The sequence below is a fragment of the Gigantopelta aegis genome, chromosome 9 (genome assembly GCF_016097555.1).
Source record: "Gigantopelta aegis isolate Gae_Host chromosome 9, Gae_host_genome, whole genome shotgun sequence".
NCBI lineage: Eukaryota > Metazoa > Mollusca > Gastropoda > Neomphalida > Peltospiridae > Gigantopelta > Gigantopelta aegis.
Window position 1 is genome coordinate 10,193,784 of NC_054707.1, and position 15,799 is coordinate 10,209,582.

Here is a 15,799-nt window from a genome sequence, read left to right on the forward strand (position 1 = left end):
ATCCAGTTGTAGCTGTAACAAAACATGACAAGAACACTACAGTTATAGATATTGGTAGCATCCAGTCATATCTGTAACAAAACATGACAAGAACACTACAGTTATAGATATTGGTACCATCCAGTCATATCTGTAACAAACCATGACAAGAACACTACAGTTATGGATATTGGTAGGATCCAGTTGTAGCTGTAACAAAACATGACAAGAACTCTACAGTTATATATATTGGTAGGATCCAGTTGTAGCTGTAACAAAACATGACAAGAACACTACAGTTATGGATATTGGCAGCATCCAGTCATATATGTAACAAAACATGACAAGAACACTAGTTATAGATATAGGTAGGATCCAGTTGTAGCTGTAACAAAACATGACAAGAACACTACAGTTATGGATATTGGCAGCATCCAGTCATATATGTAACAAAACATGACAAGAACACTACAGTTATAGATATAGGTAGGATCCAGATGTAGCTGTAACAAAACATGACAAGAACACTACAGTTATGGATATTGGTAGCATCCAGTCATATCTGTAACAAAACATGACAAGAACACTACAGTTATGGATATTGGTAAGATCCAGTCATATCTGTAACAAAACATGACAAGAACACTACAGTTATAGATATAGGTAGGATCCAGTTGTAGCTGTAACAAAACATGACAAAAACATTACAGTTATAAATTTTGGTAGCATCCAGTCTGATCTATAACAAAACAGGACAAGAACACTGCCCCTTTGAACATTATGTCACAAATTTTCTCATTGCCAGAATGATCTAAAGAAACCCAAATTGCCTTGCCATGCCAATGGAGCCCTATTATCATTGATAAAAACAATCACTTACAAGGGATCCGTGAGTACACCAACAAGCGAAATCCTGGCTCATATTTGGGACTGTGACTGGTTCTGTTGAATGTTATGGTAATCGTCTTATCCATGTAATATTCTGACGAACTCCGGAAGAAGAAATATTCATCGATACGATATCTGTACTCCTTTCCTCCTTCCCAGTCTGAAAATAGGAACACATACAGTTCATGTACCTAACTTCAATTACAGCAAAAGGTGGTGAGAGGAGGGCTACATACCCCAAGTTTTTGAAGATATCAGCATTTTTGTCACAAATATTAACATTGCTGTTTGTAGAAATTTAGGTGGTCAGGCAAAAATAAAAGTAGTTGGTCTGGTCAGACCAAAGTTTCAGGATTCATGCAGCAATGCGTTTTTCTTTTCTTTCTTTTTTCTTGTTTGTTTTTAGAAGCATGGATTGTTCAGAAAAAGTGGGTATATTTTGTTTATTGTATCCTTCTCATCTACATTGGGCCCTCTTCATTAGCTATGGTGCACTCTCATTTACCTTGGTGACATAAATGCTTTCCGTTACATTTTCCATATAGCCTAGGAAACTTTTATTATTTCAACTTTGCCCCCCTCCCCCGACCGTATCAGGATCCGAACACCATGGTCCATCACACTATTATTAGTTGAAGCAATGCAGCATTATTTCTGTAGAGGTCACTGATGTAGCTACCACAGAATTTTTAAAAAATAAAAAATGCCCGCGCATGAGGGTCAAAATGGATGTGCACACTGACCAGCGACCAGCAATATACATATGTTTACATAAAGTATAGAGGGCAGGACATAGCCCAGTGGTAAAGCACTTACTTCATGCATGGTAGATCTCGGATCGATCCCCATCGGTGAACCCATTGGGCTATTTCTTGCTCTAGCCAATGCACCATGACTGGTATATCTAAGACTGTGGTATATGCTATCCTGTTTGTGGTATGGTGCATATATATATTATATATATATTCCTTGCTATTAATCGAAAAATGTAGCATATTTCCTTTCTAAGACTACATGTTGGAATTAACAAATGTTTGATATCCAATAGCCAATGATTAATAACTCAATGTTATGTTGTTAAACAAAACAAACTTTTATTATAAAGTATTAAAGAAAGAAAGAAATGTTTTATTTAACGACGCACTCAACACATTGCATTTACAGTTATATGGCGTCAGACATATGGTTAAGGACCACACAGATACTGAGAGTGGAAACCCGCTGTCGCCACTTCATGGGCTACTCTTTTCGATTAGCAGCAAGGGATTTTTTATAAGCACCATCCCAGACATACCAGTCATGGTGCACTGGCTGGAATGAGAAATGGCCCAATGGGCCCACCAACAGGGATCGATCCCACACCGACCGCACATCGAGCGAGCGCTGTACCACTGGGCTACATCCTGCCCCTTATAAAGTATTACAGTACTGACTCTCCTTGATGTGGATGTCTCCAGGTGATTTGCTGCTGGCGGTTGATTCTGCTGGTTTCTCTAGGAGACTGTTCTCCAGGTGGATTGTACCAGCGTACAGATACTTGGCAGCAGGAATTCCCACTTCCCACACACAAGTCATCTCCCTGCAGAACACAAAATACAAAACACTTTCACTTATCAGCTCACTTCCTACATTGTACCTCCATAATAATTTTTAAATATACATAACCAGGGCTCTGACTTAACGATGGCACCGACGGCAATTGTAGACACTGAGATATAAATTGCTGTAGGTCGGGAGCATGACAATAATTTTTAAATATACATAATTAGGGCTCGAACTTAACGACAGCACTGACGGCAATTGTTATCGTTGAGATATTAATTGCCGTAGGTCAGGAGCATCACCAATGGCAAAAAGTTCCGTCTTTAAAGCTCCTCAATGATTGCAAAATGTTTACATCTGGTGTATATTATCTGCCAGTATATGACATTAGTACATTTACTACATACAACAAAATAACCTTTCAGTCATATTTATTTGCTGTAAAAGTCATTTAAAAACAAAAACATTGCCGTAGACAGGCTTTAGATTGCCGTCGGTGGGCCGTTTTATTCACTGCACTTTAAAAACAAAATTGACAAATTTTTAAAGGGACATACCCTAGTTTTTAAACACTAAGGCATATTCTTGACTATTAGAGGCAGTTTTTGATAACTGGAATCATACTTTACTTAGATTTTATTGTTTAGATTATCCATTTCCATACATTCGAAGTGTTTTTGGTCATCCTGGTGTTTTTTAATATTACTAAATGCATTCCTCATATTTTTTAAAATGCACGTGCATCTGAGAAGTAACAGTTATGGAGTAGAGTTTTAGTAAAATTTTAGAGGGTATTTCACCATTTCAAAGTCAGAGACCAAACATAGTGTGCTTTTTCATGTAGCTGAAAGTAGGGTCTGCCACTTTAAATCCATGTACTGCATAACTTGACTTCACTTGAATACCAACACAGGCCTCCAAGAACTAACCCATTTATGTATCATGCCCATTTGTGTAACCCATTAGGACAATCTAAATCAGGTTGTAAATTTAAATTTAATGCGCTAATGAAAAATTATTTAGACAAAACTATTGTTCTCACAACTATCAGAGGAGGCATAGATGCAGGAGGCCAAATGCACATAGATGGGTTGGCCATCATCCTTATAAAGAAGTACCTAAATATATAATCAAATGGGTAGCCTGATGAATACAGAACACAAAGTGATGATGACGAGATTAAGGAATAAAATAAAATAAAATAAAATAGCATTATGTATTTTTACACAGTCCTTTACACTGTGTTTTTATTTACCTGTTGAATTTTTATATAGATGTTGATCATCACTTTGTTTTTCCATTACCATAGTTTGACACCCAATAGCCGATGTATTTTTCGTGCTGGGGAGTCGTTAAACATTCATTCATTCTTAATTCCAGCGCTGAACATGGATGCCAAATCCTGCCACTGTATTGTATTTAGAAACCGGTTGATGTGTTCAGTATTTTGACAGACGGACGGTCAATTTAAAAAGAGAAACTAGCCCATGATCATATAATATTCTGTAACTTATATTGTTGATTACTTACTGTTGAAATTATTGTCCGACATTGTCCATTGTATTATAGTAGATAATTGTATTCCACCTTGTACTCGAGTCCTGTGAATGGACTCGGAGTCTTGCTAGACTCGACCCGTGCCTGAGTACTCGAGTACTCGTGAAGACCCAATTGGCTAGCTTAAAATTGATGACATTTGGTTGGTTGTTTGCCATGGCAGGAACTTCATTTACATTCATTTATTGTTTCCATTCATGAGATTATTCATACATGTATGATATACGATCTACAAAGATTTAGATAATAATGGTATATTTTGATAAGCAGCGGCTTTAATAGTATCAAACAATAATTATGTTCTCATGCAACTACAGTCGTATTATTTTGTTTTGTAAAGTCATATTATTTTGTTTTGTAAATATTTGGCTGTAAAAAGAATGGCATTATTCCATGACGTCACTTATATTATGCCATATAATGCACGTGAGGCTATATGATGTAATGGCTGATGGTTTTGTTGTAAACAGCAGAGGAATGTTTATATTAAAAACCAGCAAAAAGTGACAATGGGTAATAAAGAGAATAACCAACTTACTATCAGGAGTTACAAATTATGTGTCCCTCGTGAATAAATGTTGTAAAATCTTTGCCAGAGAATTAGATTTACAACATTCATTCACAATTCCTTGTTGCTCGTTAGTTATTCTCCAAGTACCTACCTGTATAAACCAAAAGGGTAGCCTGGAGAATACAGGTACCCCTCTGTTGGACCGAACTCCTGCACTGCGACTATATGACCTGCATGTATGGGCATCGTGGTGTTGATTCTCACCATGCTGTTACATACATCAGAACCTGCAAGTAGCAATCTTTCATTTTACCGTTTTGTCAGAGTTTGATCTACGGGAAGACCAGAGGACACATCTCCCACAAATATGTTCAGCTGCCTCTTTTTTTTTTTTTGGGGGGGGGGGGCTTTAAAAAATCTTCACAAATTGGTCCATGTGCCCCTTTTCTTTTAAACTGCCCCTTCCAAAATATATTTTTGAATCAGCCCCTGATTTTCTTACTTATATCCAATTAAGGTTCATGCATGCTGTCCTGGCCCACTTCAGTTATTTGAGCTGTATACCCAGAACATGCAGTGGTCTTACACACACACACACACACACACACACATGGTGAGTTACTGACATTCACCTAGGAGGGTTGGAGGCCTAGGACTAATCTCTACATGAGTGAGCTGCTCTTCACTAAATTACACTCATTTTTAAACGCCTACCTTCTGAGTTCAATTATTAATAAGCAGTAGTAGGAGTCATTTGTTAGAAATCAGTAGTAAAAGTCAGTAGTAAAAGTCATCTCACTTAGCTGCACAAGTCGTTTTGATAGACATTTTAAAACATTTTCAAAAATTAAACTTTAACCTAAAATTGCAAATAAACTAAATCATGTGTTAAATAAAATGTACTAATATATGGAATAATCTTTACAATGTGTTTGATTGAAAACTCCACATATATACAAATATATTAATTGAATTATAGTTTTAGGAAATAAAAACTACCAACACATTAAACAGGTAATGCTATAGAATATCATGAACCATACTTTTAATGAGGTCTATTTTAATCTGGAACCCGGTGCTGGTATTAGATGCATCTGACCGGAATGTGATCGTCACGTCTCCTGGTATTTCCAAATATTTGCTATACTGTTTTCCACACCACCGACCCACATTTTTCTTCACAACATTCTCTGGATCTGTGCTTCTTGTTTCTTAAAGACAAAAACAAAATCTCAAAAATTATTGGCAATATGGTCAAACTGGCAATGTGAACAAGTTACAAAGGATACCAATGTACAGTCATCCATACACAACACAATATTTAAAATCAAATGGTCATAAAGGAATTTGCTTAACAAACATCTGATATCAATGGCCTATGTTCTACCTCTACAATATGACCAGTTACTTATAAACATCTGATATCAATGGCCTATGTTCTACCTCTACAGAATGTCCAGTTACTTATAAACATCTGATATCAATGGCCTATGTTTTACCTCTACAGAATGACCAGTTACTTATAAACATCTGATATCAATGGCCTATGTTCTACCTCTACAGAATGACCAGTTACTTATAAAAATCTGATATCAATGGCCTATGTTCTACCTCTACAGAATGACCAGTTACTTATAAACATCTGATATCAATGGCCTATGTTCTACCTCTACAGAATGTCCAGTTACTTATAAACATCTGATATCAATGGCCTATGTTGTACCTCTACAGAATGTCCAGTTACTTATAAACATCTGATATCAATGGCCTATGTTGTACCTCTACAGAATGACCAGTTACTTATAAACATCTGATATCAATGGCCTATGTTGTACCTCTACAGAATGACCAGTTACTTATAAACATCTTATATCAATGGCCTATGTTGTACCTCTACAGAATGACCAGTTACTTATAAACATCTGATATCAATGGCCTATGTTGTACCTCTACAGAATGACCAATTACTTATAAAAATATCAGTTACTAGATCCTTGTTTGATTGGTTTGGCTGTAAATTGAGTTATAAAGTAGCCTGTTCCACCGACATAAATTGATTTACTGACCAGTTCCACTGAAGGGATTTTATATACTTAACAGTTCCACTGAAGGGATTTGATTTACTGGCCAGTTCCGGGATTTGATTTACTGGCCAGTTCCGGGATTTGATTTACTGGCCAGTTCCGGGATTTTATTTACTGACCAGTTCCAGGATTTTATTTACTAACCAGTTCCACTGAAGAGATTTGATTTACTGACCAGTTCTGGGATTTCATTTACTGACCAGTTCCACTGAAGGGATTTCATTTACTGACCAGTTCCACTGATGGGATTTGATTTAAGAACAACTTAATTTTTTAAAGCACTGACAATCTATCACAAGGCTGAACTCTATTTTGAATAGAAAGATGAGAAAGGAATTTAATTAAGCTTTATTTGTTGAATTCATACGCATCTACAGTTACCTGCTATAATCTCCAGGTAGTCGGTCGTACAACCACTGTTTCCCATCAACACAAAATCAACAACCTCAAATTTGAGATAATCATCATCATACGTCTTTGAGTTAGCTTTGACCTTCCATTCACAACTGGTGTTTCTAGAAGGATGAGAAAATGTATTGTTATTTTCATACATCATTTACATGAACTTAAGCATTCTCTATATTAATTTGTGCCATTTACTTTATCCTTTATATTAAAGTTTATTTTGTTTAATGATACCACTAGAGCACATTAATTAACATTTGGTAATTTTGACACGTATAATCATCAGAGGAATCCTGTTACATTTTTTCTAATGCAGCTAGGGATCTTTTAGATGCACTTTCCCACAGACAGGAAAGCACATACCATGGCCTTTAACCAGTTGTGGTAACTGGTTGGAATGGGAAAAAATTCAATCAGTTGAATGGATACACTAAGGTGGTTCAATGCTATGATGCAAGCACCTCAAGCGATTGAGTTAAATCCCAACCCCCGTTTTATATTAGGACCAGAGAAGGGATGTGCCGGACAACTTGGGTCTTAGAATAGATATTTCTTGGTGAACTGTGAGCAGATCATCTGAGGTTTTCTTATTCAAACCTATGCTTCCCATTAGATCTGGGTGGTATACCGTATATACCGATAGGTATCAGTATCAGGGCACCGTTCCACGAAGTGATCTTAGCCCTAAGATTACCTCAAGTGCATAGCTACCCTATGCACTTAAGTTGATCTCAGGGCTAAGATCACTTCGTAATACGGGGCCCGATCAATACTGATTTACGGTACCAAGCAAATTTCAAAATACAGAAATTTTTGTATTGATAAATGTTATCCGACATTTAGTAAAGCACTATAACAATATATCTGATGAAGGAAGGAACTGTTTTATTTAACGACGCACTCAACACATTGTATTTATGGTTATGTGGCATCAGACATATGGTTAAGGACCACACAGATATAGAGAGAGGAAACCTGTGGTCACCACTTCATAGGCTACTCTTTTTGATTAGCAGCAAGGGATCTTTTATAAGCACCATCCCACAGACAGGATAGTACATACCATGTCCTTTATTGTGGAGCACTGGCTGGAACAAGAAATAGCCCAATGGGGCCTCTGATGGGGATCGATCCTATAAACCGACCATGCATCAAGCAAGCTCTTTACCACTGGGCTACATCCCGCCCATATATCTGACAAATGCAAAATAGTGCAAAAGAAGAGAGAGATGAGGGCCTCAATTGTGTATGGAATTTAATTTTATTTAGATGAAATTAGCGGGCGAGACTTAAAGCTGAGTATACCACAAATACTGTTCGATATCGGTATTGTATCAATACTGAATACCGTACCAATACACCCCAAAAATACTGATATCGATATCAAACCTGAAATTTCAATACCGCCCAGCTCTACTACCCATTATCATACAACATAATCCATCATAATTTACAAAGCTGTGTCTGATGGGTTCCAGAAATTGCAAGGCATATCGGAACTAATTTAAGGTGTTTCCTAAAACATTTAAAATCCTAGGGCCCGACAACACACTGTTAAACCTTATATTAAACAAAATCCACTTAAGTTCCGTCGCACAGAAGCATTTTACATGAATGCCTTCCCAGTAGGGCCTCCACGAGTCCAATATATTTGACTCGAGTACTCAGGGTCAAACTCGACCTGGATCCGAGTACCGGACGCTTACACTAGATGATGATGAGATTAAGGAATAAAGTAAAATGGCATTATGCACATGGATGCCAAATCATGGATGCCATTTTTTACAACTTTCTATGACATAAAGCAGCATTCTCATTGTACGATTTGTCACTCTGACTAGTCGCATGTGATTTGTTGTAGTGACTTAGTGTGTGGGGGGAGACATTGTTACATCATAAGATTCCATGACGTCAAACAAAGCTTGTCCATTTAAAAATATTTTGCGCGAAATGGAAGTTCATACAAATTTCCACTGAAATAGAGAAAACATAAATGTAGACAATTTACTGATGGTATTACAATGTATGTAAAGACTTGTCTTATAAGAATCAAGTCATTTTGATTCATATACGATTCGATCGCATGCGAGAAATAGTTTCGACTAATCGCAGGGCTAGCTCTGACACTCGCCAACTTCACCAATTGCAAATTTCCCAAACAACTGGTGAATTTTATTTTAATTTGGAGAAATAATTTCATGTAATGATTGGTATTTTGTTACAAAATAACTGGGTTTCCCCAAAATGTTTTATGTTTAATATATAATTTGGCGAAATTTTCTGCTGACTCAGAGCAAGCCATGAATTGTATGAGCTTGAGAATGCCCCTTTATAGAGGCATTGTTTAAAGGGTTTGTAGTGCTTACTCTGTGTAGTTTAGAGGATAGTTTGGAGACTGGATGTAGCTCGACTTGGAAGGTTCTTGTGTAATTACCAGCGGATTCCCTCCACACTGCGCCTTTACTGAAAAATACAAACATACATTGTCAAATAAACATGTCTTCTGGTCACACACCACCATTCATTTCTTTAACATTTACTACACATGTGTAAATAACTTAATTGTTTTAAAAATACATGTATTACAACAGGAACGATATCTGGAGGGGGCAAAATCTTTAATGGAGATTGGGGCAGTCTCTAGTGGGGGGCACAAGCCAGATTTGTATCTTCAGTTTAATTTGCAAAGCCCTATACCACCATTCTGATAGAGGAAACCTGCTACATTTTTCCTAAAGCAACAGTGGCATATCCAGGGTGAACACAGGGGCCATGCGCCCCCCCCCCCCCCCCCCCAAACTCAAACCTTTTTTTTTAACTATTAAATTTTATTTAAAAAAAAAAAATGTTTTATTTAACGATGCACTCAACACATTTTATTTACGGTTATATGGCGTCAGACATATGGTTAAGGACCACACAGATTTGGAGAGGAAACCCGCTGTCACCACATAGGCTACTCTTTTTACGACAGGCAGCAAGGGATCTTTTATTTGTGCTTCCCACAGGCAGGATAGCACAAACCATGGCCTTTGTTGAACCAGTTATGGATCACTGGTTGGTGCAAGTGGTTTACACCTACCCATTGAGCCATGCGGAGCACTCACTCAGGTTTTGGAGTCGGTATCTGGATTAAAAACTCCATGCCTCGACTGGGATCCGAACCCAGTACCTACCAGCCTGTAGACTGATGGCTAACCATGACGCCACCAAGGCCGGAAAATTTTATAAAATCATACATATATATATAGTTACGGAAACAAGTTCATGTGCATCAGTAAAATTTCAATGAGACTTATATGTTTAAATTTTTAAAATACTGTCTTTTATATAGACTATTTATCTGTTAAAAGTATGTACAGTGATCCTCTCATGTCTTCTGAACCTGAAGTATGGTCTACACAATGCTTGGTGTGCCGTCAGTGATGATGTACCAATCTAATTAAAATTAGCTCCACTGGTTAATTACTATTACCTGTGGATCTAACAGCACCCCGTTGGAGCTCATGTCCAGTTGACCTTTCATTCGACCAATCAAAATCTTACTTGTAAAATTATGCCAGTGATTTGAAAAGAATTTGAAAACATTCAGGATTATGCCAAGGGTATACGAAATGATTCGGGTGAATTACGAAGTATACCAGAAACTAATTTCAATATAAAATTTGTTTCAAGACGGAAAAAACCCTGTTATGGTATAGCCATAAAAATCTGTTTATAAATACTAAGGTCGACGACAGTCACTTTTCACACTTTTGTTTTGGCTTCGTACACAGTAAATAAAACATATCCAACAGTAATTTTTTGGTATGATATATTTGACAAAAGGTACTTTTTTTCTTTCATCTTTTGAAACTTAAAATTAATATTTTGTCCAGAATTATAAAAAATAACAAAATACCAACCTGTAAACAACGGTGTCAGCTTGTTATAGAAATTTGACAGGGGTCAAGGTTAGTAGACCAGTTTTTATTTTAATGTGGGAAGCATTGTAATAATATAGCTAATTTTGAATTTGAATGACATCAGTATTCCAATGACGTCACTTTGAATCGCCTTACAATAACCATACACTGGGTACATGACATTTCCGTTTTAAGAATGCTGGAAAAATTCCAATGCAAACTTGCTATACTGAAATTTTTTTGTTTGAACATTACTAATCTTGTGATTAAAAAATTGTACCTTTTACAAAATGTGGATTTCAAGTGAAATTATGGTAAGATATGCTATATTTTATTGTGTACGAACCCAAAATAAGGGTGCGAAAAGTGACTGTCGTCAACCTTAGTATACAATCCAGAGTTTATTACTGCACTTTTCTCCAACAAGTTCGCCTACTGCATAAATAGTCTCGCCAGATATTTTTTGAATTTATATGCTCCCGAATAACGCTATAAAAGGCGAAGTGTAATTGGTCGATATTTAAATTGTTATTTATAGATGAAATGTCACCTGGACATGGGAGTCCACAAAATGCTGTTAGATCTACTGGTAGACCTGTAGAACTAATTTTAATCAGATTGTCGATGTACATAACAGAACATGCAACGTATTGATGTACGGTCATGGTCGTACTTTGTGGTCACCTAATCGGTTGCATACATTTCTTCCAATGATTGCGAAAAGTGACTGTCGTCGACCTTAGTATACAATCCAGAGTTTATTACTGCACTTTTCTCCAAGAAGTTCGCCTACTGCATAAAGAGCTGAATGTGGGTGCTGTCAGATTTCTTTCTGTACTATGTGTATTACTGATTAATATGTGGATTTTTTTTAATCAGTTAACTCGAAAATGATCAATGTAAAGGTATTTGACGTCAAACATAGGATTATTGTGGTATTAGAGCGGAAATCTTTGCCAACTTTTTGGTTATCGGGAATTGCCAAAAAAATACATAGCTTGGTCTCTGACTGTAATGAAAGCGTATTTATGTCCAAATGTCTGTCTAGCTCTCTTAGTCAGAGTACTTGGGCTATATGTGTATGTATGCGTGTGTGTGTGTGTGTATCTATCTATCTATATATATTTCTATCTATATATATGTCGCCTACCCACCTTCTGTGTGCAATCCATGCTTTTCAGCCAAGCTCTAACCCACCCCTCTAACACAACATACAAAAACAAACAAAAGCAAGGCATCACTGCATCAGTTTTGGAACTTTGGTCTGACTAGTTCATTAAAATAAATCTCGGTTCATGGGGTCTCTTTCTAAAATTCCTGCTTCCACCCCACCCCCACCCCACAACGAAATTCCCATATTCGCCCTTGCCAGGTGTATTTTTCTTTCTTTCTTTTTTCTCGTTTTTGTTTTAATCATTAATGTTAAAATTTAATGCAAGTCAGTGTGAATAGAATCACTGTCCGACCCATGCATTTGAGGATAGAGTTCGCCACAACAGATGGAAATTCTGTCAGAACCTCTGCAAGCTAACAAAATGGTCACTGCATCATGATCATGTTGTTTACAAGAACTGAAGAAGATCGGCATTCTAAGATTCTTACCTTGCACGCACTGCAGAATACAGGCAATGACTATCCCCACGATCACGAAATTCACGCCCCAGACATGCTGCATCGTGCTCTTCTAAGCAGAAATCATGCGTACAGTTGAATTTCCTGTAAATTATGCATTAATTACACGTGAATTGGCCAAAACAATAATAATTGTTGTTTTGGTCCACACTGGAGTAAAATTGTATCCATTTGTAACTAGGACGTCCTAATAATCAATTCAATAACAGGATTATAAAAACATTGTGCAAGTCTGGTATCTCTCGGAGCTGCGGTCTTTGTCGAAGGAGGTGGAGACGTAATTATGTATTTGTAAACATAATAGAAACTATGGCTGAACAAACGCCGTTCTCCTAGCTAGATCAAATCTCATTATTTGAATTTTGATCTGGGACGTCCTAGAGGAGAATATGTATTACGTGAATTTTAGGGGTGGACTGTCGGGTGGGGTAACTTTTGATGGAAAACTGCATTCCTACTAACATTGTCTTTAATTGTTTTATTTAGTACCAATATTTTAGTTTGTCCCAGACCTCCCCACCAAAGACCTCCCACCAAACCTTAGCTCTACCTGGGTTAATTTGACAGCTGATCAATTCCCGTCGGTGGGTTCGTTGAGCTGTTTCTCTTTCCAGCCAGTGCACCACGACTGGTGTACCAAAGGCTGTGGTATGTGCTGTTATGTCTGTTGGATGGTGCATATATAAGATCCCTTATTACTAATGGAAAATGTAGCAGGTTTCTATGTCAGAATTACCAAATGTTTGACATCCAATAGCTGATGATAAATAAATCAATCAATCTAATTAAAATTAGCACCACTGGTTAATTACTAGAGCTAATTTTAATCAGATTGTAAATCAATATGCTCTAGTCAGAATTACCAAATGTTTCGCATTCAATAGCTGATGATAAATAAATCAGTATGCTCTAGTCATGCATGTTATTAAACAAAACAAACTTTTAACTTTATAATCTGACAAATGAAGTCGGCAAAATATCTAGGCTATGTCTGGGGGTGGAGCGCATACAAAAAAAATCACAGTAGGTATACAGTACTATAGAGTCCTGTAGACAAATTTTGAAATTCATTGTTCAAGTTTATACACCGGCCTCGGTGGCGTCGTGGCAGGCCATCGGTCTACAGGCTGGTAGGTACTGGGTTCGGATCCCAGTCGAGGCATGGGATTTTTAATCCAGATACCGACTTCAAACCCTGAGTGAGTGCTCCGCAAGGCTCAATGGGTAGGTGTAAACCACTTGCACCGACCAGTGATCCATAACTGGTTCAACAAAGGCCATGGTTTGTGCTATCCTGCCTGTGGGAAGCGCAAATAAAAGATCCCTTGCTGCCAATCGGAAGAGTAGCCCATGTAGTGGCGACAGCGGGTTTCCTCTCAAAATCTGTGTGGTCCTTAACCATATGTCTGACGCCATATAACCGTAAATAAAATGTGCGTCGTTAAATAAAACACTTCTTTCTTTCTTTGTTCAAGTTTATAGGTGCAGAGTGGGGGAAGGGACACTTACCCCCATTAGCTATGACCCCAAATAGTAAAAACCTAATAGAAAAAATAGGCATTGAATGAGAGCAAAATAAGAAGACAATTTAGTTGGCAAAAAAAGAGAGAAGGCTATGTAGGCCTACCAGTTTTTGGTCTACTTTTCTGTCTTAGGTCAAGGGGCGAGATGTAGCCTACAGAACTTGCTTGATGTGTGGTCGGTTTGGGATCGATCCCTGTCAGTAGGCCCAATGTGCTATTTCTTGCTCCAGCCAGTGCACCACAACTGGAACATCAAAGGCTGTGGTATGTGCTACCCTGTCTATGGGATGGTGCATATAAACGATCCCTTGCTGTTAACTGAAAAGAGTAGCCCATGAAGTGGTGACAGCGTGTTTCCTCTCTCAATATCTGTGTGGTCCTTAACCATATGTCTGACGCCATATAACCATAAATAAAATGTGTTGAGTGCGTCGTTAAATAAAACATTTCCTTCCTTCCTGCCTTCCTGTTTTAGGCCAGGTCTTCACCTAACTCTCATAGGCATGCCCATTTGATTACAGACATTGTCTAGGAGAAAAACATTTCCACCAGAACATAAAAACAACACTAAAGTGGCACCTTTACAACACAATAATTGTTTTTGCATTTACCATAGTTTGACACCCAATAGCCAATGTATTTTTCGTGCTGGGGTGTCGTTAAACATTCATTCATTCATTCCTTTACAATACTGTGTCATTACAGAGTAAACTGTAAGCTTTATCCTAACCAGACGCGAGTGATGCAAGCAATTATTTTAGAAATCATTGATTTCAATTGCCGCATCCTAACTGCATGCGTGCGACAGATTTATATGTCGTGCTGTATGTGTACGGTTAGGATATGGCGATTGAAATCAACGATTACTAAAATAATTGCTCACATTGTTCGCGTCTGGTTAGGATGCAGCTTAAGTTTACTCTGTAATGACACAGTATTGTAATGATGCCACTTTCAAGAAAGGTAAAATAAAACATGCTGGACTGACTACAGGCCCGTATGCAGGGTGGGTGCAAAGGGTGTGTATGCACCCCCCATGGTCTGTTGAGGTCCGTCCGTGAATGTGTAAAAAAAAGAAGAAAAAGGTCCAATTTACTTCCCAGAATGCAGGAAAATGCATCTCCTGCATTCTAGATTTAAAAAAACATTGGGGGGGGGGGCATGCCCATATACACCCCCCCATATAAATTTCTGCGTACGGGCCTGCTATAGCATATTGTATTTATGCCAGTTTATTTTACTGCCGATTTGAGGAGCTCTGTTGCATGCCAACAAGCAGTGAGTAAACCTCAGTGATAAAAAACAAAGTACAAATTCATGATAGTAACGTAACTGTTTATTGCTTACAGACTCAATAAATACATCACATATACATGAATAATAAAATATTCCATCTTTATTAAATTATATGTAATATAAAATACTGCAATCAAATAATTGTAATCACAGAAGGTTTTTATGTCATTTGATATGTGCATAGATAAGATATATATTGGTGGAAACAAGCATAGCCATTTTCAAATCGTCTAAACAGCAAATATTAAGCATTCTTAAACAGTTTCTATTTCTTCCATGGCAGCAAAGTTACTGTTTATTTTGTTTGATGACACCACTAGAGCACATTGCTTATTTAATCATCAGGCTATTGGATGTGAAACATTTGTTAATTCTGACACATAATCATCAAAGGAAACCTGCTATATTTTTTCCTAATGCAGCAAGGGATCTTTTACATGTACTTTTAAACAGACACAAACACATTCCACGGTCTCT

General features: G+C 37.4%; 1 protein-coding gene across 1 annotated transcript in view; it reads right to left on the bottom strand.

The window, feature by feature from the left end:
* LOC121381940 (cubilin-like) overlaps nt 1-12,616 on the bottom strand; it is a 51,077-nt gene extending 38,461 nt beyond the window's left edge. The window contains exons 1-7 of the mRNA XM_041511363.1: nt 12,474-12,616; nt 9,333-9,429; nt 6,943-7,076; nt 5,521-5,688; nt 4,629-4,764; nt 2,301-2,446; nt 860-1,027 (exon numbers count right to left, since the gene is read on the bottom strand). Of these exons, the coding sequence (XP_041367297.1) occupies nt 860-1,027; nt 2,301-2,446; nt 4,629-4,764; nt 5,521-5,688; nt 6,943-7,076; nt 9,333-9,429; nt 12,474-12,546 (922 nt within the window). The 5' untranslated portion in view covers nt 12,547-12,616. The remainder of the gene's footprint in view (nt 1-859; nt 1,028-2,300; nt 2,447-4,628; nt 4,765-5,520; nt 5,689-6,942; nt 7,077-9,332; nt 9,430-12,473) is intronic.
* Nucleotides 12,617-15,799: the final 3,183 nt, after the last annotated feature.